The 25,321-nt window shown below is 53.0% G+C and overlaps 10 protein-coding genes across 10 annotated transcripts; 4 read left to right on the top strand and 6 right to left on the bottom strand.

The window, feature by feature from the left end:
• Positions 1-239: 239 nt before the first annotated feature.
• SNOG_03200 (hypothetical protein) lies at positions 240-2,498 on the top strand (the record flags this gene model as incomplete). The annotated part of the gene is made up of 1 exon (XM_001793726.1): positions 240-2,498. One exon carries the CDS (start codon positions 240-242, stop codon positions 2,496-2,498), a length of 2,259 nt encoding a protein of 752 aa, XP_001793778.1.
• Positions 2,499-3,237: 739 nt separating this feature from the next.
• SNOG_03201 (hypothetical protein) lies at positions 3,238-5,403 on the top strand (the record flags this gene model as incomplete). Its single annotated transcript, XM_001793727.1, has 1 exon — positions 3,238-5,403. One exon carries the CDS (start codon positions 3,238-3,240, stop codon positions 5,401-5,403), a length of 2,166 nt encoding a protein of 721 aa, XP_001793779.1.
• Positions 5,404-5,745: 342 nt separating this feature from the next.
• Positions 5,746-8,238, bottom strand: SNOG_03202 (hypothetical protein; the record flags this gene model as incomplete). Its single annotated transcript, XM_001793728.1, is given in 5 exon segments — positions 5,746-6,433; positions 6,450-6,764; positions 6,815-6,939; positions 6,987-7,621; positions 7,644-8,238. The coding sequence occupies 5 exon segments, from the start codon at positions 8,236-8,238 to the stop codon at positions 5,746-5,748; spliced, it is 2,358 nt and encodes a 785-aa protein (XP_001793780.1).
• A 254-nt stretch (positions 8,239-8,492) lies between these two features.
• SNOG_03203 (hypothetical protein) lies at positions 8,493-8,666 on the bottom strand (the record flags this gene model as incomplete). Its single annotated transcript, XM_001793729.1, has 2 exons — positions 8,493-8,582; positions 8,631-8,666. 2 exons carry the CDS (start codon positions 8,664-8,666, stop codon positions 8,493-8,495), a joined length of 126 nt encoding a protein of 41 aa, XP_001793781.1.
• Positions 8,667-9,695: 1,029 nt separating this feature from the next.
• SNOG_03204 (hypothetical protein) lies at positions 9,696-13,271 on the bottom strand (the record flags this gene model as incomplete). Its single annotated transcript, XM_001793730.1, has 1 exon — positions 9,696-13,271. One exon carries the CDS (start codon positions 13,269-13,271, stop codon positions 9,696-9,698), a length of 3,576 nt encoding a protein of 1,191 aa, XP_001793782.1.
• Positions 13,272-13,885: 614 nt separating this feature from the next.
• Positions 13,886-14,476, bottom strand: SNOG_03205 (hypothetical protein; the record flags this gene model as incomplete). Its single annotated transcript, XM_001793731.1, has 1 exon — positions 13,886-14,476. One exon carries the CDS (start codon positions 14,474-14,476, stop codon positions 13,886-13,888), a length of 591 nt encoding a protein of 196 aa, XP_001793783.1.
• Positions 14,477-14,943: 467 nt separating this feature from the next.
• SNOG_03206 (hypothetical protein) lies at positions 14,944-15,761 on the top strand (the record flags this gene model as incomplete). The annotated part of the gene is made up of 2 exons (XM_001793732.1): positions 14,944-14,958; positions 15,013-15,761. The coding sequence occupies 2 exons, from the start codon at positions 14,944-14,946 to the stop codon at positions 15,664-15,666; spliced, it is 669 nt and encodes a 222-aa protein (XP_001793784.1). The 3' UTR covers positions 15,667-15,761.
• A 1,108-nt stretch (positions 15,762-16,869) lies between these two features.
• SNOG_03207 (hypothetical protein) lies at positions 16,870-18,134 on the bottom strand (the record flags this gene model as incomplete). The annotated part of the gene is made up of 2 exons (XM_001793733.1): positions 16,870-17,775; positions 17,880-18,134. 2 exons carry the CDS (start codon positions 18,132-18,134, stop codon positions 16,870-16,872), a joined length of 1,161 nt encoding a protein of 386 aa, XP_001793785.1.
• A 440-nt stretch (positions 18,135-18,574) lies between these two features.
• Positions 18,575-19,301, top strand: SNOG_03208 (hypothetical protein; the record flags this gene model as incomplete). Its single annotated transcript, XM_001793734.1, has 3 exons — positions 18,575-18,733; positions 18,858-18,905; positions 19,044-19,301. 3 exons carry the CDS (start codon positions 18,575-18,577, stop codon positions 19,299-19,301), a joined length of 465 nt encoding a protein of 154 aa, XP_001793786.1.
• A 1,512-nt stretch (positions 19,302-20,813) lies between these two features.
• On the bottom strand, positions 20,814-22,524 carry SNOG_03209 (hypothetical protein; the record flags this gene model as incomplete). The annotated part of the gene is made up of 2 exons (XM_001793735.1): positions 22,176-22,524; positions 20,814-22,111 (listed from the first exon to the last, which is right to left on the bottom strand). The coding sequence occupies exons 1-2, from the start codon at positions 22,444-22,446 to the stop codon at positions 20,814-20,816; spliced, it is 1,569 nt and encodes a 522-aa protein (XP_001793787.1). The 5' UTR covers positions 22,447-22,524.
• Positions 22,525-25,321: the final 2,797 nt, after the last annotated feature.

Below are 25,321 nucleotides of genomic sequence, written 5' to 3' on the forward strand. Positions count from 1 at the left end.
GACCTGTGGCTCGTGCACTGAAATCATCGCAAAGGCAAGAGCTCCCCTCCATGCCCCGTCACCACCATCTCCACGCTCTTTCCGTCCGGTCTGCTTCGTGTACATAGCTCGCCTCGCTTCTGTCAGCTTCATGGATTCAGCGGCTTCATGATCAACCACCCCGCCGTGGTTCAATTGCTCTCCGCCGCTACGTCACGCTTCGACGTCCGTACCGAATATTTTCTAGAGCTCCGCCCACGATGCCTTCACACCTCACACGCCTCGTGTTCCGCAGCATCATCGCCGATGAACCTCTCCTATATCGAGGATGTCGCCTCCGAGCCGTCCGACCGCATTTGGTCAATCGCACCGCCCGAGTCCTCCCCCACATCCAGCGCCGGACCTTCCTCGACCTGTTCAAGCAACGGCGGAAAGTCAAGCCCATGAAGATACCTGCCGGCTTGGAGACCCTGTCTGAAGTCGGCTACAAAACCGAGCATGGCTTGCGACCGCCCGAACCCAAGGTCGTTGCAGAGGCTTTCAAGGTCTACTTTGCGCAGAGGAAGGGGACATTTGAAGAATTCCATATTGGAAAAGCATTCCCAGCCTTTGTTTACTTGCTCGACAATCCGAAACCAGACGGGACACCCTGGCTTAGCGCCACCGAACTCAGTGACCACGTCTACTTCAAAATGCTCAAGACCGAAGCTCGACCTAGGGGCGACGCCAAGGTTCACATCATGTTCGGGAAGGCGCTGATCGAAGAGTACGCCAGACTAATGAAACTTGATCCAACAGACACGGGTGGGGATGCATCGCTTCCTTTAGAGGACAATCTCAACGTGAAAAAGGTACGACTACTTTCGGCCCTGGGAGCCGCTAAAGAAGCGAGGGACATTGCCATGTCCTCTTACAAGTATGAACCTACCTCACCTCCCGAGTACCTTCGACTGGTTCGTAAAGTCTGGGGCATTGTACTCGCAGGTATTGTCCGCGAGGGCAACATCGATGAGGTACGGAGGACGACAGAGATCATAGAGCAACAGTCGATCCCTATGGATGCTAAGATGCAAGAAAATCTTGTCAATTTCTTCTGCGAGAAGAAAGCCATGGACGACGTAAAGTTTTGGTACAAGTTCCCCATTACTGAGGGTGATAAGGTCGCGAAGCCTGGTACACTGGCCCTCGCGGCTTTATTACGAGCATGTGCTCTTGTTGGCGATTTGACCTACGGTCAACAGGTGGTGACCTCACTACTCCAGAACGACGTACCCCAAAAGGGAGCATGGGATGCTATTTTCCTCTGGTCCGCCGCCATTGGCAAGGGGGTAGACGAGGTTGATCGCATGATGAGTGTCATGATCCGACGCAACGACGAGGCACGGAACAAAGATCGTTCAATCCAGTTGATTCGGCCCGACGTCGACACCATCAACATGCTGGTTGATTTTGCCAACTCGAAGAAAGATCCCTACTCGGCTGAACGTTACATTGCTCTTGGCGAAAAGCGTGGAATCATGCCAGACGAGAAGACATATGCAATGCAAATCAAGTACCGGCTGTCCGTCAACGACATTGATGGCGCACGAGCTGCTTACTTCAATCTCCAGGGAGAGTTCTCTGGGGCAGAGGAGAGTGTGGCAGTCGTCAACCAGCTGATCCGAGCGTTGTGCGAGTCTCAGCAGCATCTTTTCGATGAGCTGATGGTCATGGTCGACGACTTGCATGAGCGCAAGGCTCTTTTTGATCCAGAGACCATCGCAGCTCTATGCGTCCTGCATCTAAAACGAGGCGAGGCGATTGATGCTCTTGACCTCTTGCAGACTCATGCACATTCCTACACGCCAGAGCAGCGAACGCACATTCGAAAAGGGCTCGCAGCCTTTGTTCTTGACGGCGATACCAGCACAGCAGATGCATGGGAGACTTACCAGATCCTTCGCCAAGTCTTTCAAGAAACACCCCGTGCAGACCGCATCGAGCTCATGAACGCATTCTTCACTCGTAAACGCTCAGACATGGCCTGCCACGTGTTCTTTCATATGCGCAACCATGTTGTCCCTGAAATTCGCGCCGACGCCGATGTGTATGTCGCAGCATTCGCCGGATTCGCGCGAAATGCTGATGCTGAATCCTTGGAGCTGGCGCACAACCAACTGAAGCTGGATCTGACCGTGGACTTCAACACACGGCTGCGAAACGCTCTCATGCTAGCTTACGGCGCGACCGAGCAGAACCTCAAGGCCATGCGCTTCTGGCGCGAAATCTGCGAGTCCAAGGAAGGGCCATCATATAACAGCATTCCCATCGTCTTCAGAGCTTGCGAGACCATGCACTACGGCTGGGGGCATGCGAGGTCGATCTGGAAGCGACTCAAGGAGCAAGACGTTGAGATTGACAGAAATATATGGAAAGCATACATGTGCGCCATGGCACGTAACTCTCAGCACGACGAGGTGCAGAACATGATCGAAAATGTAGAGGAAGAGTATGGATTTATCCTAGATCTTGACATGTAAGCTTGAATCATCGCCTTTTCTAGTTTCATTCAGCTAATCTTTTTTTTAGCTTGGGTAACTGGTTCAACTGCACCGCCAACATCGAACGGCAAGCACGGGTTGAGAAGTGGATCAAAGAAAGATACCCCGACATATGGAGAGAGCTGGAAGCTCTAGGTCACTGGGTCACCATGGATGGGTTCGGGCACCGGCAATTTAACATCAATCGGGACCTCGAGCCGTGATTTAGTGTAGCAGTACCTGGGAGAGACAAGAAGCAAAGAGCAGCCCAGTTCGTTCACCGCAGCCGTGATGCAAAGTACGTGTGCTGTACGTGAGTTTTTCTCTCTGTCGGTATCAGTTCTGTTACCTGTCATATCTCACATCCTCTACACTATTCTCACTCACCTGGGCAATCCAGACCACGTGGTGAGAGAGCCGGGAGCCAAACTAAAGTCTGTTTGTTGCTCCTCTCAACACTTTCTGCTCTCACCTTGCGCGACCGTGACCGCTCTTACCCCTCCTGCAGCCGCGCTTACCAGTTGTAAAAGCTTCGTTTGCTGCACTCTTGCTCTGAACCCACACTCCCTTCTTCCTTATACCTCATACCATCCTCCTCTCTTCTGCTCCGAGGTCCGCAGCAACCCACTCATATCGTCTCACTTGCCGACTGCCGCAGGCACAACACAACGTGACCGAGATCAGGTAGGGTCATCACGCTGCGCTTGCCTGTTGACGTGCGCTAACAGCTTGAGCTACCATGCGGCTGCTTCCTCTGGTCCGTCTGGCCGGTCTTATCGGTCTCGCTGCTGCTTCTCCGGTGATCGGTCGTGAAGCCGGCAAAGATGCGAATGTGACGCCACCGAGACGTCTTGTTGTGTATACCCAGGTCAACTTTACTGGCACACCTTACGAGATCCATGCGGAAAAGGGCTGCGTCCAGTTCGTCGCACCCGTCTACAAAAACCTGCAGTCCTTCAAGGTTGCTGATCAAGTATGCTACTTCATGGACGAGGATGCTTGCGGAGGCAAGGCACTCGTCATTGTGGATGCCCTGGGAGCTGAGGCATGGGCCAATACCGACGATGGCACCAATTTCTCTTCCAGGATTACTTCAGTGTACTGCGAAGACCATTCGATGCGTCCTCCTGGCGGCGCCGATGCAGCTGTTGTCAAACGCGACGGCCCAGGTGAGACCACCGTCTGCAGAAGCACCATGGATATTGGCCCCTGCGTAACGCTCTCCGCCAACAGCGCATGTGTGTTTTTCGGTTACGAACTTCGTCACAACATCCGCAACGTCTACCAGGCCTACGGCTCCATCTGCAACTACTACTACGACGGCAACTGCGATGTACCCACGCCAGTGATGACCGTCAATACCCACAAGCAGGCTCTTCATGTCCCGCTCGATAAGCAGACCGGAGACAGACTCGCCTATGTCAAGTGCCAGGACCAATGGGTTGCGCAAGACATTCAGGATGACACTGTCCACATCTTTCCTCGCGCAGACGACGTCCACTCCATCGGGGAAGCCACGGAGGCTCAGCCACAATCTACAACCGCAACGCCATGCGACGATCCTCGGTACGTAGACCCAGATGCCAACGTTGGTCCAGGTTTTGTCTACTTCTGCTGGGGCAGAAAGGGAGGCACAGAGCGAACGGTAAACCTTCCGATCTTGGTTTCACGCCGATCACATGCTATTCACTGCGTACCAGTGAATGATCAGTCTGCGCCAGAAGCAAACACAGAGCAGCTTCAACCTACGATAAAGCGTGAGGAAGTCTTGCCATTAGGGTCAGCTGGTCAGGTGCTGGTTGCCGATCGGGAGGGCTTCGGCGGCAAAACGCAACTCGTCGATACAGTCAAGGACGATAACAACTGCGCCCCCTTGTTCAATCAGTTCTTCTGGAATCTGCAATCGCTTATACAATACCAAGGATCTGTGTGTACCTACTGGCAGTACGACTGTGGAGATTTGCTACCAGACAACAAGCCCGTCTTTACCGTTGACTCGCTCGGCGGACAGATCGGATTGTCACCTATCCCATGGGTATTCGGCGGCGAAAACCGCAACAAGATCGCATATATCCGCTGCATCAACGGCAAAGCTGCTGTTGATTACATAGCTGCGCTGGATTCGTCTGAGAAGGTCATTAATAACAAGACTCACGGGGTTGCCAAGAACACTGCTTTCAGCACAGGACTGCAAGATGGTCAGCTTGCCGCTCGAGCTGAATCTATGGCCGAAGACTATTTCGAGCCGCTCACACTCTACCGTGACCCTGACAAGGGTGGTGCAGTCATGACCTATGTGGGCCCGAGTTGCGGCCTTAATCCTTTCAATGTCGACCCCATCAAGTCGCTTTGGCAAGACAAAGGCTTTCTATGTCAGTTTTATCCTGAATGGGGCTGTCAAGAAACCAAAGGCCCGCCACTCTGGATCGACTCCAGAGACGGTCCTTGCTACAACCGAAATGTCGAGTTTCCCATCCTTTCGATATCATGCACGCGATCGACATACGAGGATGTCACCGGGAGGCCCGACACTACACAGCTCATCGAGTACAAGGCTGAAGCCACCCCAGCAGCCGTCACTCCAGGCACGATCACGCCAGCAACACTCGCTATCCGGACTGACGCCGCGAACACATTCACCCCTCTCAAGTTCTGTACCGGAGAAAACCTTACCGGCGCATGCTTCAGCTATACGGGTCCAGATTGCGCATCTGGCGATCCCGCCATTTTCGAGATGAAGTCGATCGTAGTCGACAAAGACTTCCAGTGTGTGTTCATGTCTGGACTCAATTGTAACGAAGGATACCCTCACTACGTCGATGCCCGACAAGACGAGAATAGAATAAATAGCATCGACTGGATCGTCAAGTCCATCTACTGCAAGCCGGAGCCGTGGCACGGTTGAGATGGTGGGTGGTTCAGACGACATGTGTGTGGGAACGAGATGAATATCTTGCGGTAGAGTGAGAACATACAAGAGCAGATGTGATGTGGAGGTTTAGATTTCATCTAGCAAGTCAAATGCACGAAACATTCTTATCGAATTTGCGGAAATCTTGATCTGTGAATCACAGATTGCATCTCGTTCATTATTATCATTAATGCCCTCCGCTAACCCACCTCGGATATAGATCTTTCCATCTCATGTACACGCAGCCAATGCTTCGCTCCCAGAAATAAAGACGGAAAAGACGGAAAACAAAGCATGTACATTCTCTCACAGGAACCGCAATCGCACAGCGACGGCTTAATCCCGATTAATGACTCTCAAACTCCGCCTGGGGTTCAGCAACACACCCCTCGTGCCCCAGAAGCTCGGCTCCTGCCCACTCAGCAGATCGTCGTGTATACTGCCGTTACTACTCCTCCGTGTCCACTCGCCCGCGGGCACACTGGTATATCCATCCCCACCGCTCGCGCCGCGCGCAATATCAAACGAGCCCGCCGCCGCGCCATGGCTACTCCCCAGCGTCACAGGCGGCCGTTCCGAGCTATTCTTCCCCGACGACGACGTGAGCGTATTCTGCTTTTCGTTGTTCGCGCGCGTCTGGACCATGGCGGCGTGATTCTTCCAGATCTGGACTTGTTTCCTGTAGATCCACGCGCAGAAGGCGAAGTAGCACGCGATGAGGAAGAAGACGCCGGCGATGACGCCGGCGATGATGGCGCCGATGTTGGGGCCCGAGGGGCCGTTGGACGAGTTGTTGCCGCCGTTGGTGCCATTGTTGGGGACGGGCCAGGTCAGGGGCTTGCCAGTTGCGAGGGGGCCGGCGGTGGGGGTTCGGAGGGGGGCGGTGAGGGTTGCGCCGCCTGTGGCTACGCCGCCGATGGCCTGTTGGACGGGGGCGGGGACGGCGTACCCGTAACTGCCTTGGAGGCCAGAGTTGGCGCCGTAGCCGCGCTGGTTGAACTGTTGGGCGAGGGGGTTGCCCTTGCTTTCGAGGGCCAGAGAAGGCTTCTGTTGCAACGTTTCCGGTGAGGGCGGTGAATTGGTCGGACCAGCTGAGACTGCTCATGTTGAAGACGTAGACTCCGGGCGATTCGCATGATAGGTTGGGATCGATGTAGCCGCCGACGACGATCATTTGGCCGTCCCAGACGTGGCAGGAGTGACCGGCGCGGGCGTAGGGTTTCTGCTTCTGCTGGTCGACCTGAACCCATTGGAAGGACGGGACGGAGAGAATCCACATGTCGTCCTTCTGGGTCTGGTCACCGAATGGCTGCAAGTTTTGTCCGCCGTACATGTAGATGTTGTATGATGAGCCGCTGTGGAATGTTAGAATGGTGAAATGTAGGTCTTTGGATACGGGGCTTACTCTGCAGCGGCTGCAACGGCAGCACAAGCGTTGACGCGGTATGGGGGAATGGTGTCACCTGACGTGCTCTGCTTGTACCATGTGGACTTTGCGATATCGTAGACATCGATGACGTTCAGTTGCGTCTGTCATTGTTAGCAAGGCTCCTGTATTCGTCCGAAATCGTACTCACAAAGGTATCGTTATCTCCACCAGTGAAGCCGATCAAAAGACCCTCGTCACCGAAACCAGGAACATATGTAAGAAGACCATCTGCACGCGCAGGGAATGAGCCGGTGTTCTGCAGTCCACCTTGAGTGATGTTACGGAAGACGCCGTCGCTTCCTGCCTTCTTGTCCGTCTTCAACGTGTTGACGGCGTTGTTTGAGAAGCCAGGGAATGTAAATTCCAGCAGGCTCTTCAAGTACAGCCTGGCAACCTGATTGCTCCAGCCCTCGGTTGTGAAGTCGTCGAGATGGCCGCCAAAGTACCAGCCTCGCCCCAGAGACGCGACGCTGAAAGAAGCTCCTTCAGCAGCTCTTTGCACATCCTGGCCGTCGTCTTCTGCAGCGTCACCGCCCGAGGTTTTGGGGCTCTTGTGCTCTTTCCACTGCTTGCCGCTGATATCGTACTCCCAGACTGAGTTCGGGCCTGGGCTGACTTTCGGCTTGTCGGAGTACTGGCCGCCGTATAGCCAGAGCGACGAGGCCGAGCCCCAAAGCGTACCAAGAGAGACTGCAGGAGGGCCAGATGGTTGGGGCAGGCCTGTGAGGGACGGGTTGGAGATTTGCCATGATTTGGTGAGGTCGAGGCTGAGGAAGTTGTTGTCTAGTGAAGTCAGTAATCGTGCCTTCCAAGGTGATAATGGAGTGGGGCTTACTCCAAGTATTCTGGTCGCCCTTTGGCTCATCGTTCTGACGGAAGCCATACATGTACAGCGTTCCATTCACGATTGTGCTCTGACCGGCCCATCGCTTGCACGCATCTGTAGGCGAGTCGGCGCGCTTCACCACGACGGATCGCTCGGCTTCGGCTTCGATTGTGTTTCGCGGGATCATGCCGCCGCGTACTCCTATCCGTGAGATGGGACTGATGGAAAGAATCGGAAGCATAACAGCAAGGACGAAGGCGAATATGCTTAATCGGTAGAACCTCAACGGCATCGTTGACTGGGCCGGAAGAACGGTGGATGTAAGCGGTGCGTCGGATTCGTCGTCCTCGTCCACAACCGATTCCCAGTCGCTCTCGTCCTCCTTTCCAGCTTCTCCATAGATAGAATTGCGACTTCGAAATCGTACCATCCTGGCCGGTCTGATTGGCTTCAAAGTTGTGGTCATCGGCGCCGCCATCCTCACATCTCGCATCGTGTCCTCGTCCACCAATCCGACTTCAGTAAATATCGACTGGCGACGGCCTTCGGCAGGTTGCGGTCGCACTCGCTCCATGTTTGAATCCATCACAACGAAAAAGCGACCTTTGATGGTCGCGTGCGAGTCGTGCAAAGGTCAAGCCGAGAAAGAAGGGGACAGAAAAGGCACGGCTGTATATATGACGTCGAGGCGTAAGTTCTGCCGAAAGGAAGGGTATTAACAGGAGGTGATATAAGTCGGGATGCGTGGCAGGGCTGGGAGATGCTGATTTGCAGCTTGTCAAACACCCGTTGACGCGGTAGCCTCACCCCAGGTACGACAATCTGAGATCAGCCGTCGGTGCTCCACAGCAGTAGTTTAGCAGCGCGAAAGGCACTGTAGCGATGGAGTGGAGGAACGAGGAACAAGTCGTCCGGGACCTGATAATATGGGCTGCTGTATCACATACTGTATGCCAACCAACACACCTTCGCCTCCTCATCGGCTCGCTCCTCTCCCGCCATTGCAAATCCCGTAAGTGGCAGGCCGTCCACAGCCAACGTCATGAGCGGGCCCCGATTTGGTAATGATGCACGCCATCGCATTTGGGATTGGCCTCAACGGCTGAGTGCAGGGGGCAGCATTGGTCGCTCTGCTGGGAATGCCATGCAAATTAAGCCTGACATGCGCCAAGCCTAGCGCATCGTTCCAAGATTCCAAGTCGCACGAATTGGCGGACGTGACAAGGAAGGAACGAGCGCCGTATCACCAAAGGATTCTGTGCCTGACCCTGGAAAGCGAAATCTTGGATAAAAGTGCCCCTTCCGCGGACGCAGCTTCAAGGAGGTCTTTGAGATTTTCCCCTTTCCCATCTGGCTGTCTTTGTTTCCTTGTCTCGTATGTTCTCGCAATCGATAAACCCCACCGCCTCGGCTATTCCTGAAGCAGTACACACCCATATCGCTCCCGCCGCACCTGATGTGCTTACATACGCTGGCGGAGAATTTCAATAGTGCGCACATTAGTTTCGCGGGTGTCGTGACCCTGAAGTGTTTCTATTTTTGATCTTTCCGTTTCACGAGAGAACATTCCGTAGCGCTGCGAGTGTTTAAAGGTTGAGCGTGGCTGTGTTGCTTCAGGTGGCAACACCAAATCTCCTTACCGCTCTGCGTACGCGGCCCCCTGGGCGCCTTGGCTTCGGCTTTTTTCTACGCGAATGGGTACCCATGCCTTGCAGCTCCATGGTGTTTTGTGATGAACGTCTTCGCGTGCCAACCGACTGACCGCTTGCTACGCGACGTCGAGTTGCAATGAGCCGCGACAGCGTATACGGTCTTCGATAATCACATCACGAAACCATCATAGATACCTTTGGACTGTTACCAAATATTATTGACAAAGTGTCCGCGAAACGCATCTCGCAAACCATCGCTAGAGACATGCAAACCCTGGGTATATATGCTGTACAAGGAAAACCAAATCGCGCCTACCCTGGAGCTTCAGGGAGTCAAAACACCAAAATATCTGCTATTCACAACTGCTAATCGAGTACCTTATCCACTTTTTGCGACAGACGTGGTAGACATGTTCGCAGGAGTCTTCGGCATCGAACTTCGCTTCTTTCTCTTCTTTTTGTCTGGCCGTGATTCTGTTGACTTGTCATGAGCATTCCTCTTCCTCTTCTTCTTCGAATTCGGCTCGTTCGCTTCTGTACGCGACTCGGTCTCCTCCTGTAGCCCGGCATTTACCTCTCCATCATCGAACGGGCCATCAAAAGGGTCGTAGTGCTCGCTAAGCTTGTCCTGCTCAACGTTATTTTCGAGATGGCGACGAAGAGCCTTGAGCGTTCTAGCCCATGTTCCTTGATCCGGTACCAGTGTGAGAAGCTCTTTGACTTCTGTCTCTAAATCGGATGGGGACCACTTGCTCTCCAACAGATCCGCAAGTTCGTGCCATACAACATCGTCTACATCCGTGATGTCCGAGTCAAAGGCAAGTGCTTCGATGATATCGAGGTTGTCGCCCCACTTCATATGGCCGACACCTGGGGGTACTTGAACTGATCTCCGTGGCTGTTGGGGCGTTTTTAACGTTGAGCTCTTGGACATCTGGGATGCGGCAGATATTTCTTCCTGACGGACGGAGTCTGACGGCTCAGATGGATCATACACTTCAACCACTGCTTCCTCCTGGACTTCTTCGTCTTCGGGCGTTGCAAGCTCGTCATCGTGTTGCACGGGTGTTAAAACCTCGTGTGCATCATGTTCTTTAACAGCTTCTTCCTCTTGATCGATGTCTTCCTCAAGTATAGAGACTTCCAGCTCGACATCTTGTTCAGCTGCTGCAACTTCGTGTCCGTAATCAAAATCAAAAGGTGAGGGAATATCGTCCTCGTCGAGTTCCTCGCTTGCCACCTGCCCTGAAACTTCGGGTGCTACTTCCAGCTGATCGGCATGTTCTTCAGGCGTTGCAATGCTCCCCTCGTTGATTTCTTCTGATGCTGCTACCTCGTCATCCTCTTGAGGTGCCGTAGCATGCTCGTCGTTGACCTCTTCAGAGGCTGCCTCATCGTCATCATGGTCAGGCACTGCAACATCCTGCTCTTCATCCTCTTCAGGTGGTGCAGTAACCTCGTCGTTGGCTTCTTCAGAGGCTACCTCGTCAGCATCCTCTTCGGGCGCCATAAGATCCTGTCCGGGGGCTTCCCTAATGGCTGCTTCTGCAGTTTTCTTGCTGGTTCTGGTAGACTGACAGCGTTTCTGAGAAGTTGTCGTAGCCAGTGATTCGTCATCGGTTTCATCCACGTTCTCAACGAGACCCTGTGCTTTGAAACGCTTCGAGCGTGACTTCTTAGGCTCCTTGGATGCAACACTCGAATTGAAGTCTCCCTCAGGTTCCGCCGCATCCGGATTCGCCTCATCAAGGCCCAAATCATCGTTGTCCACATAGACTTCACTTTTCCTTGGCCTGCCTCGCTTCTTCCGCGGCTCAGTTCCATCCCCGTTAGCTTCGCTCTTCCTCTTCTTTGGCTTTGGCTTTGGCGTGGGCGCCGCTGGACGAGTTGGATCCGGTGTTCTGCCTCGCTTGTAGACAGGACGAATGTTGACCGAGGCGTCCCGCTTCTTCATCTGGGTCCATTTGACTGTGCATTGGAGACGGCTGCGAACTTTGCCCATGAGCTCGCAAACTGCAGACCAATTGATGTCCTTGTTCGTGTACTCCGCAACCGATGGTAGCCCCATTTCATCACGCTCATCTTCGTCTCTCTGTATTACAGTGGTGAGCGCGCTCACAAGTGATTCCTCTTCGGCACGCGTCCAACGAGCAGTGTTCCGCTGCTCGCCATACTGTACGTAATCTTTCCAACGATTGTGGATATCGGCGGCAGATCGATCGGGCATGATCAACGATATTGTTTTCCACTGGTTTGGGTGTTTTTCCATTAACTCTTTCAGCATCTCCTCCTCCTCCTCGGTCCACCCACCGCTTTTGAAGGTATGGTATCGCGCTTGCACGTGGCCTTTGATAATCTCCGGCTTGCGTCTTAGCTGAGGCTCAGTGTGTAGGATCTCCTGCCAAAATTCTTTACTCTCGGCTTCATCTTCGAGCTGCTGCGCATCCCATTCGCTCTTCTTGCGCTTGTTCCATGTGTTCCATGGGTCTTGGGTCGGGTCGGTCCATTGAATAACGGCAACGAGATCGACTGTACTAAGATTGTTGCGTTGCTGGTAGTCTGAAATAGCTCTGCGGAGAATCTCGTCCTCGTCTTGGGTAAATCTGCCGCTCTCTGGCAGCACTGGTGGGTGATTTAGGTTGCGGTTGTTGTTCAACTCTCTATCGGCTGCGTACTTGGACAAGTCTACCGTGCTTTTCCGAACATAGCGACGAGCTGGCGTGTTTGTGAGGGGCGGTAACATCGGTTTCTTTTCCTTTGTGGGCTTTGGTGTCGCTTTCTCGGATGAAGACGCGTTTTGCATGTTCTCCTCGTCAGCCAGCGGATCCTGCTGCATTAGGTTCGCATCAGATTGATTAGTAGCACCCGAGGCGTCTTGATCGAGGACTTCAGCGTCTTTAGCCTTTGACTTGCGCTTGCGCTTTTTGGATGCCGGTGGAGCCTCAACGACCTCTTCAGTATTCTTACTCGTAGAAGCCTTGGTCGACGAAGATTGCCTGGACTTCTTGGGCTTCTTGCGTATTGAAGGAGTCTCAACAACCTCCAGGGTACGATCGACTTCATCATCAGATAGCATGGCGGAGAGCGGCGGCTTGGACCTCTTGAGTTTTCGCAGTCTCCCCTCCACACTCTTCAGGCGACCTTCCACGATTTCGCTCTGCGCGATCGCATTATCGCCATTCGCAGACTCGTCCCGCGCGCTCTCTTGCAGGGCTTGAATCAGAGAACCACGCTTCTTCTTGTTTACGCGCTTGATGGGTGTTGGAGCTCCTTCTGCTCCGGCAATCACGTTAGCGAAGGGCATTGCAGATATGTCCTGCCCGCGTGCGGCAGCGGCTCGCTCGGATCCCGGCGTGGTTGGGGGCGGAGTTATGTATGTCTTCTTGCGCTTGCGCTTGGTCCGTGGGGCCGAGGCGGGAGGGTTGTCGACGGCCATGGCCGTGGTGTTTTCCTTGTCGTTCGACGGCGTGCCCTGGCCGAGTACCGAGTTGAGGCTGTTGACCTCAGCAAGCAGCGATTGCCGGCTTTTCCCGCTCCTCTTCTTCTTCTTCTTCTGTGTTGGGCCCTCTTGCGGTGTTGCGGGTATAGCGAAGGAGGAGGTTGCGGCGGGTGTTATAGGCAAGCGAGGGGACGCTGGTGCAAGCTGTGAATCCGGCACTTCGACATCACTTTGCGGCTGTGGGGCGCCTTCATCGCCTGTGAATTGGGACGCCGCGGGGTCTTCACCGGTGAGAAGGAGCGACAAGGGCTTGTGGAGAGCTGCGAATGGTGGGGAGCTGGGTATGGTTTGCTGGCTCGGTGCGGGGGGTTGTGTCGTCAGGTCTATGGGCTGCTCCTCCCCTGCGCCGTCTGCCATGTCGTCCGGCGTCGGGCTCCTGCCTCTGGCGTCGCTCGTGGCATGCTCAGCGCGAGCTCCTTCCTCCATGAGCTGCTGAGAAGCTAAGAAATCGTCCATTGTGGGGGCTGCCGCACCAATGCGTCAGCAATGTTCAGTCGCGAGTGTCGCCGTGTTCAAAGAGCGCGAGAAAACTTGTGCAGCTCAACATGACGTCGCATTCACTCACTGTAACGGGGCTTGTACTCATCATCCGGGGAAGTTTGCAGTAGACACGTACGGGCTTGTGAGTCTGAGCCTGGCACTACTTGCGACGAGTTCTGGCCCATGTTAGAGCTTCAGTCGCGCAGCATTTTCGGGGTTTTCTGGCGTTTTCCATCAAAAGGCAAAACTCTCGGTTGAGGCTCAATTGGAGCTGTCGTGCTTCGACCGGTCGTCGCAGTTGTGATTCGTGGGCGCGATCGAACGCGTCTGGGAGACGCTAGTGCGATAAGCCCCGATTCAGCTTAGTCACCTCATACTTCATCCCCATCGTTCTTCGTCCCATACATCAGACGCATCGTCTTCAGCTACTTGGAGAGATGTCTCAATCTTATCGTGTTAATAGACTCTAGGGAATCATCTGCCTAGTACGAATCTTCAAAGGGGACTACAATGCCGATGGTCATGGAGAGCTGCTTTCTGCTTCACCCGTTGGATGCAGATACGATAACCGCATGTACTGCATACCAGATCTAGCCGCTTGATGGAAGTTTCCGAAGTTTCACGACACCACTCCACCCTATCTTCCACCTAGTCGCATCTTTGACTTGGCATTCAATCTCCCAGCCAGCCAACTTGTCCTCGCCCACCGTCACTCTTCTTATCTCATCAAGCATCCGTCTTTTGAGGCTAGGTAACAATATGCTGGGACTTGCTGCAGACTTCCAGGCAATCTCGTAGGTGATCTCGCGCAGGGCGGGCATATGTTCAAAAACTTTGGAGCAATGTAAAGTGGCTCCATCGCGACCCATAGTGTGCAAGACGAAGTCAGGTGTATCAGGCTTTTGGACTTGTCTCTGGATGACTACCCTCTCTGTCCTTTCACGGAAAGGAGCATACTGTAGAGAGCTGGGGAAGAGATCACAAGCAGCGGGCGGAACGACGATCGTTGCGCGTGGTAGTCGTAGGTAGAATGCCTCCAGCGTCTCGACCCGTAATTGCCGGCTTGCCAAAATGAGGCCAATGTCTCTGTCCCAGCCTTCTCCCACCAATGTTACATGGTCTGGGAGGACGTAGAAGTAGATGATGTCTCTGAGCTCACGAGGCAAGCTGAAAAAGTGCATGGTGTAGCTGCACAGAGAAGGTAAGAGCAATTCGCTGAACACGTGGAATTTTTATAGAAAGGCGTATCGTAGTTGTTTCCGCGTAAGGAAGTTACGAGCTTTAATGTAAGACGTCACATTTGGACCTCGGAACAGCCTAGCGTCCAGGGTTTACCAACAGTACCTAGCAACACTCCTCTTCCACCACTTGTATCCCATATAGCTTCGAAGGGCACTTCACTCCCTCTCACTCGCTCTAGAGCTTGGCGATTCCCGTAGTAGTAATGCTTCATGACCTTTGCGCCATTGGCAAGGATGAGGTGCATGAGGCCAGTTGAAGTTACTTACCCCACCTTCTGCGACTACCAAGCATTCATCTTCCAGGGTAAGGTTGTTTCCTCAGCCACAACTTTTACACGTCCACACTGCCATTTACTAAACAGGAGGATATCGAGCTTATGCCTATACTTCCGACTGATCCTTTCGACATGGCAACTCCATTCGTGCGACTCTACGACCCATCCCGCGACTTTACTAACGGTCTCCACGTGGTATAGCTCTTCAGTATTTCTATTCCAACATCATATCTCACAGCTACTCCACAGTTCTTCACCACCATCGACCAAGGCTTAGACTATGAGCCAGCGCGCACCATCGGCAGCCACATATGGTACAAGCCATATGTCAGCGTGACACCAGACACATGCTTCGTGTTAGACGACGGGACCGGGCGCGTGGTGGGATACTGCATCGGCGCAGCAGACACTACGACGTTCGCTCAGCGCTGGCGAGAGGAATTCACACCACTTGTAGACCCGGCACTGGTACCGCGACCTGAAGTGCGTTCTGACGACCCCCTCATGGAGAAAGACTATATCAAGGGTTTCCGGGAAGCGGTGTATAACGCGCATTGTAGTATGCTGCAGCCGTGGCCGGAAAGTTCACAGGCTTATCCTGCGCATCTGCACATTGACATTCTGCCGGAGTTCCAGAGACAGGGGCATGGGAAGGCTTTGATTACTGCTTTCTCGGAGGCTGTGAAGAGTCGCGGGGCAAAGGGTGTGCATTTGGACATGGTGCAGCACAATACGAATGGGCGGGCGTTTTACCAACGAGTTGGCTTCCAGCTTTGCTCCCAGATTCTGGATGGCGGGGAAAGTGGGCAGACGGGCGTGAACGGGATCGTTGTGACCTTGGTGAAATCGTTGTGATCTAGCCCGTGTAAGGTGTAGTACATATTCAGCGATAGCACTTCCTGCATCTTTCGAAAGTGTACATACTTAGCTCTTCAAGGAACCACAGCCACAAGTTGAAAGAGCACATACTGATGACGAATGTGCTGGCAGCCAGCAAGATTGGTGATGAGATTTCGATGAGTGAAGACAAGACAACAACGCTTCGAATACAGCAAGTGCTATATAATGCCCTCTCAGTCCCTTCTTCTGGATGGAAAGTACAGAGCACCTTATAATAGACGCTATCAAGAAAAGGACCACCAAGACTAGACTGAAGACACCCTTCCTTCCCCAAAAGCTCCAAAGTGCTCGCTGGAACGTTCAAACGCACACCTACAACTACCTCGCTTTTTGCCAAACCGGATATGGAAAAGACATGGACGCGTTGTTCCGTGGAGGCAAGGCATTCTGAGAAAAACGCATAAACCCGCCATGACCGCTTTTTTCGAGCAGTACTTCGGGCAGAGACAGCGCCAGCAGGCGGAAAGCTGTAATACTATGAGTAGGGCAGGACTATGAGCGCGCTGCTAGAAGTTCCTCGCCTTCTGGGCCTGCATATTCGTCAAATTTAGCACAGCAAGATGAAGAAGCATGTCACTGTGATCGGCCAGATCCAGACGATGGGCCCGAGCGAGGGATATGCAGTGTGGGTTCGTCAGTGGGAATGGTTCTATAGCCTGGTACTACACAGTACTACGAGGGAAAGTGTAGTAAGCATCCACAAAGAAGACTTTGGAGCGACGTAGGTAGGGATAAGGGCAGGGAACGAGATCACGCTTGGGAATGTGCTTGAGGACTCAAGGAATAGCTTCACAGGACAGGTTGATCTTGTAAAAAGAGCGCTCAGACTAATGTTATCACTGAGCAGCGCTGCCAAGTCGTGAGCCCCAGGAAGGAGGAAGCACCACCCTGTTGTCCCTCGCATATGCCTACTGCGCTGACCTGATCGCGACAAGCCTTTGAAGCCTCCACGGCGTGTCGTTGTACTGCTAACGGAACTCCTGCTAGCAGCAGCACCAATACCACCTTAGGTAGGGAGACAGATGACAGAACTGCTGCCAATAGTCTGCTCTACACGCCGGACATTGGACTCTATCTCGATGCCAGCGCTCCAAGCCTCCAGTCTAATCGCTTCCGCCTATCGAAAAGTCATCTTGCAAACGTCAGGATGTGACTGCATCAGCCGTCGACGTCGCCCCTATACAGCGCGATGGCCTTGTCCTTGTCCTTGATCTGTTCAAGTACTAAGGCATATTGCTTCCGTAACTGATCAAGATCTGCTGCCACCTGGTTTGCCACGACGCACTGCTCTTCGAACTTCTCTGCAAGCTTACGCTCGTCCGCCAAGATCCTTTGGACTTCCGGTGCGACCTTACCTCGCGCCCCTTGTTGATGAACGCGTTTCAACCAGGCCTTGCTGAAGTTGTGAAAGTCTGGGCCCAACCCAGACTCCACCTTTGCGAGATGGTCGAACATGTTGTTGACGACTTCGTCAAGCTCGGAAACAGAGTCCAACTCCTTCCGTAAGCCTTCGATGCCACCGTAATCTGCGTACACCTTAACAGTCTCGTCAACAAACCCTTGCAATGCGTCGGATTGGATGCCTCCAAGAAGAGGTACCACAGATACAGCCTGCGCCACCTTCTTCTGGACGCCCGTCAGTCCGCCATGGTCGCGTAGCAATTGCTCCATAGTCTGCAGTTCAGTGCCAGTGAGTCGTTCCATCACAGGTGTTACGGATGCAGCCCGCAACACCTGCGACTGAAGACCATCGGCCCCACTGATCTTTTCGAGTAACGGACTCACAGATGCTGCCTGCGAGACCGCTTCCTCTACAGCTTCACGGCCCCCAAGCCCCTCGAGCCAGGACCTCAGCTCATCATACTGCGAAGCTTTGTACAAGAGTCCGACGGACCCGGCTTCCTTCTGCAGTTGCGCAATGCTACTCCGGGGTTGCTCTGTTGTCGATTCACCTTCGATAACTTGGTAGAGATCTGAGCACATGCGCTGGAGGTCCTGGTGTCGCTCTTGGAGGCCCTGGCTGCGCTGTTGGGATTGTTCGAACTCATGCGAGACAACCTCAACCTGTTCTAGAAACTTTTTTAGCTGGGTTTCTCAGAAAAGCTATACGACTAACCATGAAGCTCCTTGCTCTTCGCGTTGACGTCCTGCTTGGTGACCAACCGCACCATCTTCGAAACCGCGTCGGCCTTCTCTTGAAGCTGCACAAGAGGGTGACTGGGACTCCCGCTCTTGAGGAGGTGCAGCTCCGCACGTAGCTTGGCTGCCTTCTTGTTGTTCGCCTGGATTTCTTCGTCGGCGCGGTCGCCATCTTCGACGAACGGATTGAGGTCGAACTTCGCCGCGCCTATACTCACCGCCAGCTGGTAGTCTTTGAGGCTCTTTTGTGTTGACCTCGTGACAGCATACTTGTGTGGCGCCATTTTGACTTGTAGTGTGGATCGTTAACGCGGAGAGGCTCAGTGTTATTAACGTGACAGCGGAGCCCACTAGCGCCTTTCAAAGCGGAAGCCACCACCACACTCACTCTCACCGTCGATCTAACGAATCTAGGCCATCCAATAAAGGACTGATCTGAATGCTCTGATGAATGTGGTGAAAGCTCTGTAGGTACATTCAAGCTATCTGATTGAGGAACTATCATTGCACGCCTCACTTATTTAGTAGCACGCGGTCAACTTCGCTGGAATCGCTGTCTTTACATTGGTTCTTGCCAATAGAGCAGGACCCTGGTGGCACTAGAGAGCTCCTTCCTCCAGAGTGACTGCATGACCAAATCTCAACCCCCGCATCTCGTCGTGACTCTACCACTCATTTCTCCCATTCCTCACTTGTGGATTTTCAAGAATTCCTCGAAGCCAGAATGGCACGGCTCAAAGAGCTACCTGAACCGACGAAGGCCAGAATGCCGCAAGCCGAGGTCGAAAAACTGGCCGCGGAAGTGGAAGCTGTGCTGCGGGAACCGATGAATCACAGCATAGAAAAGGCAAAGGAGTTCATGCGCGCGAAGGAAGAACGCGAGGTTAGTAACCTCCAAGTAGGGCCATTGCAAGACTGACTATGAAAAACAGGCGAAGCTTAATGAACGCGATTCCCGAAAGTAGCCTCGTATAGACGCGGGTCCTGAATATGACTATCAACCACAGGGCTATCGTTCTGCACTGGCTCAGAGTGAGAGCTACTCGCAGGGTTCTGTGAGTAGTCTGAACGTTCACCGACAAGGAGCTGGAAGCCATGCGCAGAGTTCTGTGAGTGTTTTGCAAGCTGAGTAGCGGCCGACGCAGAGATCCGCACAAGACACGCGCGGAACACAGATTAATATGGTAGAACAGACTGAAAGCCAGTCGCAGAGATCTGTGAGTGGTCTAAGAAGTCGGCTGCAAGAGACCGGAAGCCATACACAGGGTTCTATGAGTGGTTTGGAAGACGATTTTCAAGCAACAGACCGCGGACTGCCAATTGCGTTGTGGGATGCCGAGAGTGGCAAATGGCGAGTAGAGAGCAGTTTGAAGTTGTCAGCTATAGCCGCATCCCTTGTGACGCGACTCTTGGAGACAATCTCTGGCACACACGGGCGAGTGAACACCTGAGAGACGATGAAACCATCGAACCAGGTGTGTATTCTGATGAAAGTTATCCGCAAGGTGAATGCTGGCAGCTTCACGAATGCAAACACGGCAGGTGAAGCCTGCTAGAATTGCTTGGGTCGTACTTCGGGTAGTGGTCGCCATGCTAAGCCACGACCATGTGCCGCATTGCTGCAGCTCAACAATGCGGTACCGGTCGGGTTTCTACCTCTACCGGTGAGGCTTCGAGAGGGAGTCGACTCATCCGACATGAAGTTCTAGGTGGTAGGTGGATAGTTCTTGTCTGTGTAATAGTGAGAGCAAATCGTCGTGAGTTGGTGATGTTCTGGGGTTGCTGTCGTTACCCAACCCCAGGGCATCCCTTGTCGTGGGCGACCGTCTTACTGCGCGTAATGAAAGCATTCTTCACCCCACAATATGTCCTCGCAATGAGCGTGCATTGTTGTTGTACACGCACTGCTAATAACTTAGGATTCTGTTCAAAAATCATAGGGTGAGGCACGCAACCATAGTATTACAACCTGGTGTTACGCAGTGTTGTGTGAGTAAAAGTGCAGCAAGCATCCGCAAAGAATATTTTGGAGAGGAAAAGAAGATACGCATGGAGGTAGGGAACGAGATGACGCTTGGAAATGTGCTCGATAACTTCACAGGATAGATGTATAGATTATGTAAAAAAGAGCACCCAGACAAATGGTATCACTGAACACAGCGCTGCCAAGTCGTGAGCCTCAGTAGTGAAGAAGCACCAGGTCAGTTCAGAAGCTGACTGCCTTGAGTCATCCCCTCTGTCTCTTGTCGTTCTCCTCATCTCCCTCATCCTCTCTCTTACGCTTTCCAAAACTGCCTCCAGCAAGGGGACTAGGGTCATCAGTCTGTTGTGCATGATCAGTCATCCTACCTCTTGACGTGGCGTGAAAGTCCTCGCGCGCTCCAGGCCGTATAGGTGCACGTTGCCGTGACCCATCTAATTGAGAGGAGTCTCGACCCCACCCGTCACGTGTCCATGCGCTGTTGACGGAACTCCTGCCCACAGCACCACCAATACTACCTTGAGCGTCCGGAACGAAGGTTATCTCTGGTGCATCAGTTCGTGGCCTGCTACGTTCGCCTAGTTGCGAAGAGCCTCCGCGGCCTCCGCGGTGTGTCGATGTGCTGCTAACAGAACTGCTGCCAACAGCATCACCAACACCACGTGCCCACTGCGTCTGCGTCAGTTCACTTCACCCTCATCGATCACCATACTCTGCACTGACTGAAATGAGCGAAGTGTGAGGGGTTGAAACCCAAGAGCAGAGGAAGTGAAATGAGGTGATGAATTGAGCAGCAGTAGAGCAGGAAGTAGATATTGAGTTATCATTGCGTGGATACGTGCAAGACAGGAGAAGCTATGCAAGTACCAATGAACATGCCGCTAGAACCAAAAGGAAACGCCCACCGTATACCAATGCCGCATCATGTACAGAAACACATAAAAGTGCCAGTAACCCTAATCGAATACAGAGAAACAAAACCTTACATGACCATAGCCATCGCCGCAACAAGCGCAACGACGAAGCTGACGGTCGCACTGCCCTGCAGCTTACCACCAGCGCTGCCAAGCCTGAACTTGCCATCCGTCTGCCTATCGAAAGTGACGTTCTGCTGAATTGTCTCGTTCAAGCACTGGCCGTTGGCAATGTCCAGACCAGCCAAGTCATTCGGCTCGCGGAAGAACATGTAGCTCTTGGTGTTTAAGCCCTTGAAGCCCTCGGTGTTGTACGGGAACCACATGCTGGAGTCGGTCGCGGATGTGTTGCGCAGGAAGATGCACTGGACTTGGTTCGGGTAGGTGTGCGCAAGCTGAGGGTAGTCCTTCATGACGTCGCTGTTCGAGGTGTCTGCGACGAGGACGAACTTTCTCTTCGGGAAAGTCTCGAAGACCTTTGTAAGGAGGTACATGCGGATGGAGAGGGTGGCCTTCACGTCGGAAAAGTTGAGCGGGCGAGTGTCAAAGGAGCCGCCGGGGTAGGTCTTGTAGATGAAATCCATGTAGTTGCGGGTGGCTTGTTCCGGGGTGGTGGTCAGGTAGTGGAAGTGCGTGTTGTTAGGCAGAGTACGCGACCAGTTGGCGTAGATCTCAGGCATGTTCTCCCACTGCACGAACGGGCGTGCGAAGGAGTTCAAGAGACCTTCTTTGGGATCGTAAATCTTGGTAACACGTAGAATGTCGTCAATGTCGGACACGAATGTAATACCTTCTGTAGGCACGAGGAAAGCAGTGGCGTTTCCGGACAAGGTGCCATTGGTGTAGACGTTCAGGCGCTGCACGTTGTTGGTCTCGTTGCCGGGGAGTAGACCATTCTGCTGGATAGGGACAAAGACGTCGAAGTCACCCTCATCGGTCGTCTCGTATGGTAGGGTCAGGTTCTGTGTACCTCCGGGTGCCTGGATGGAGTTACCGCCGCCTGGCTCGCCATCTCCGCCTTGCATTGGCGCTGGCTCCAGAGACATGGACACATTCTGATCTCCCTGCTGAACAATGTAGATGGAGCGCGTGAGGTTGCGAGCTTGCGCTTGTCCCGCCGCATCGAGCTTATCGACCGACGTGCCGATCAAGAAGTCGTTCGCAAGGTCATCGACCTTCTCCTGGGAGATATCCGGGAACTTGTAGACGTTGCCGTGGAATCGAACATTCCATCCCTTGTCGGTCCAGTTGGCATATGGGGGGATGTTGAGGACTTCGGTAGGCTTCGCAGCCAGCTCGTCGCCAATTCCCAGCTCTGAGAGCACTTTGGTGCCAGTGGGGAGGTTTTCGAACCAGCCAGGTACGCCTAGTCACGCTATTAGCACACAAGCCTTTCCAAGCACATGGGCTGTCTTGGTGTGTCTACGCACCCTCAGTAAAGAAGCTTGGCAGGGCCGATCCAATAACACTCTCCCACGACTTTGCTACACCGCCGACGCCGCTCTTGATATCGTCGATGATGTCCTTCTTCTGCAGGTAGCTGTGGCGGCTGTCGAAGCGGATCGCGGCGGGTGTGACAATTGGGGCGCGAACTTCGACCTGCGCGGGAACAGCAGTAGGTTCTGGTATCGCGACAGCACTAGCAAAACCCAACGCCGCGCTCAGCAGCATCCAGCGCTGCGACGAGTGTGTGCGTGCCATGTTGCAGATGTCTCGCCGGGTGGACTAGAGGTAAACAGGGGCTGGACGCGTCGGATCGCGTCTCCTCAACTACAATTGCAACGGCAGACTGAGGAAGTAGGATACAAGAAAGGAGATGCAAGTAAGAGGGAGAGTGGAATACTGCGCCACTTAATGGCGATAATTCCCGCCAGCAGGTTTCAATCTAGTTGTTGGTTGTTTGGGGCTGTACCTGGCAGTGCCATCCCTGTCAAATGATGTCATTTGCTCCATCGGAGCTCACGCTTCCCGATGTGGTTAGTACGAAACGGAAACCCCATACTTGGATCTCTCCACCCTGGCACAGATCTCAAGGACCTCCACAGAAAACATCGGAACTGACATGGAAGATCTGTGTCTGGAAGCCGGGGGCCGACGTCGTAGTACTGCTCAATCCACTGACTGAAGTTCTCGCGAACGAAGGGGCACACGCGGCACTATCCCAATTTCAGCAGCATCTCGGAGCTTGCTCCGCCTTTCATCGCCATCGCAACTGCTTGTTACACCTTCACACACTGCCACGCAATTGCTGCCAGGTTTGTATGCCGCGCCACGATTGGGTGGCTCCACCGATACAAGCCGCCTTTCGTCTTCGTATAACTTTAATTGCGTCATACAGCCGGGCCTGAGGGCTGACCAGCGAACTAAATAATCTAGCTACTTGGTGCAGCGAAGGCTACACTTCCGGGTCTTGCTCACCAACGTGGTGAAAGACGCCAGCAACGATAGCATCGACCTTCTCTTGAATGGAGCATACGTACATCATCATCTGTTGGCTTGATCCTGTCCGCTTTCTTTGCATCCTCACTCATCTCATTCAACATTCATGCGTTGCTACACATTCTCCAGCTTCGCCCGCAAAGGTCACCTTCCCAGCCTGTTTACTCTTGGTCCGCGTGTTCTGCGTACGATTGACGTATAAGTTTCTTGTTGCTGTTTCCGAGCATTTGTCAGATCAGTCCATTGCACACTTGTGGATACACCATTTAGCGGAAGTAGCTCCACTATAATAGATGTTAGTCCCATGACTGTAACAGCAAGATGTGAGTTCGTGCGTACCATTCGAAGCCGAGGAGAACCAACGAGGCCGACGTATCGACGTTCGAGCGTGTATACGGTGCTTCCAGATCAAGCCCACCATGGACAACAGTATCATAATGAATATCGTTGCCAGAGCAAATATAGCTTCTTTGGACCAAGAAGAGGCGATGTCAACCTTAGGCTGCTCGTGAGTGACTTCGACTATGAGCGCATGCTCACATCGCTATTCGAAGGATGGAGGACGTACCATTTCCCATCCTTTGATCTGAATTTTTTGTACTAGTCTAAGGCTCAGATCTGAAGGCGTGCGTGGCCGTGCAAAGTGACTCTTTCTCAGCGCAATGTAGTGGAAACGTTGAAAGGTCCAATTGGGAGCTACCTGTTAAGAAGCTCAGTCAGTACGATCTCAAATTCGTAGCACGTAATATGCTAGCCTCAAAAAGCAGCCAGACCTACTCCAACGAACTACAACCCTCTATGGAAGTCGCAAAAAGGACGCTTGCTACAGTACAAAGCTAGTCGGGACTCGAAGCTATGATCGCAATGTTTCCTTTGAGCGATCTTGATTGATCACCAAATCGAAGTGGACCACGACAAGTACTACAAAGTGGGAGGCAAAGGCTATAAGAGAATCGCAGTCCGACGAAGCTAAGTGTGCCGATGATGATTGAGCTGACCAGTGCTCTCAGATCAGGCTGTGAATGGTCATCCAACTCGAGCTATTTGCAGGGCCGCAGGACAGGGTTCGTGAAACGGTCAAACCAACGGAAAAGATAAAGGAAGCAAGAAGCTGCGGACTGCAAATACGAGAATCGAGCCGAGAAAAGTGATGACATAGAAATTCTCGACTGTGTGACCCTATGAGCGCGACCAGTGAAGTGCATAGATACGTGAATATGGATACATGGCGCGCGCAGCATGTAATATAATCCCTGTGCAAAGACCCTGGTGCAGCCTCGTTACTTTGGTACCTATGTGGTAGGGATCCGGGGGCTTGGGATTAGGATGTACCCTTTTGCGTGTTGTGACTGGACACTGACTGCTTCGGCGCTTTGGGCTGGCTCGACTCGTGCTGGCGACGCGCCACATTGATGACCCACAGACCACATCCAGGCAACCTAGCTGATCTGATCTCTGCGAAAGCATGTCCGCCGGGAGTTTAGCGAGGACCCAAAAGAAACACCCAACCGGTCTGCGTGCAGGATGTCTGGTGAGCTGGCGTCGCGGCGAACAAGATCTACAGCACTTTTTTGCCCCTCCTTTTTCAGCCTGACGAACATTGCACACCGGTGTGATTTCATTTGGTTAGAGCTTTCAACTAATAACGTCGCTGCGTTGATGTATCCCGACTGTAGTCGATGGTGTACAGTTACATAACACATTAGGATATGCCATTATGTCTTTGTCTAGCGGCGTTCTGCTGTGGCGTTGGTTGGTATATGTATATAATGTGTGATAATAGTTTTAAAGCTTTCTGAACTATCGAGCCCGGGAAACTGTCTCTTTTTATGTTCATGACATGCCAGCATGCAGTGAATTACCGCAATTGATGAGATTTTAGCATCCGAACATTGTACACAACAGCGCCTGGAAACCTGGATACCTTCACCGAGACTAGCGAAGAATGCCAATCAACTGTGAGTTGTAGATCTTGGACCCCGTCGCTTACGTAGTTCGTACGTATACATTCGTTGTTGCAATTGCCGAACGACCTTCATCTCGACACAGCCCGACACACCTGCACTCTGGCGTGGTAAAAGGGTTTTGTTACCTACGCGTATCAGTTTAAGGCTTGATAACAGTGCAACTATATTAC

This window comes from Parastagonospora nodorum (assembly GCF_000146915.1).
Source record: "Parastagonospora nodorum SN15 chromosome Unknown scaffold_4, whole genome shotgun sequence".
NCBI classification, from domain to species: domain Eukaryota; kingdom Fungi; phylum Ascomycota; class Dothideomycetes; order Pleosporales; family Phaeosphaeriaceae; genus Parastagonospora; species Parastagonospora nodorum.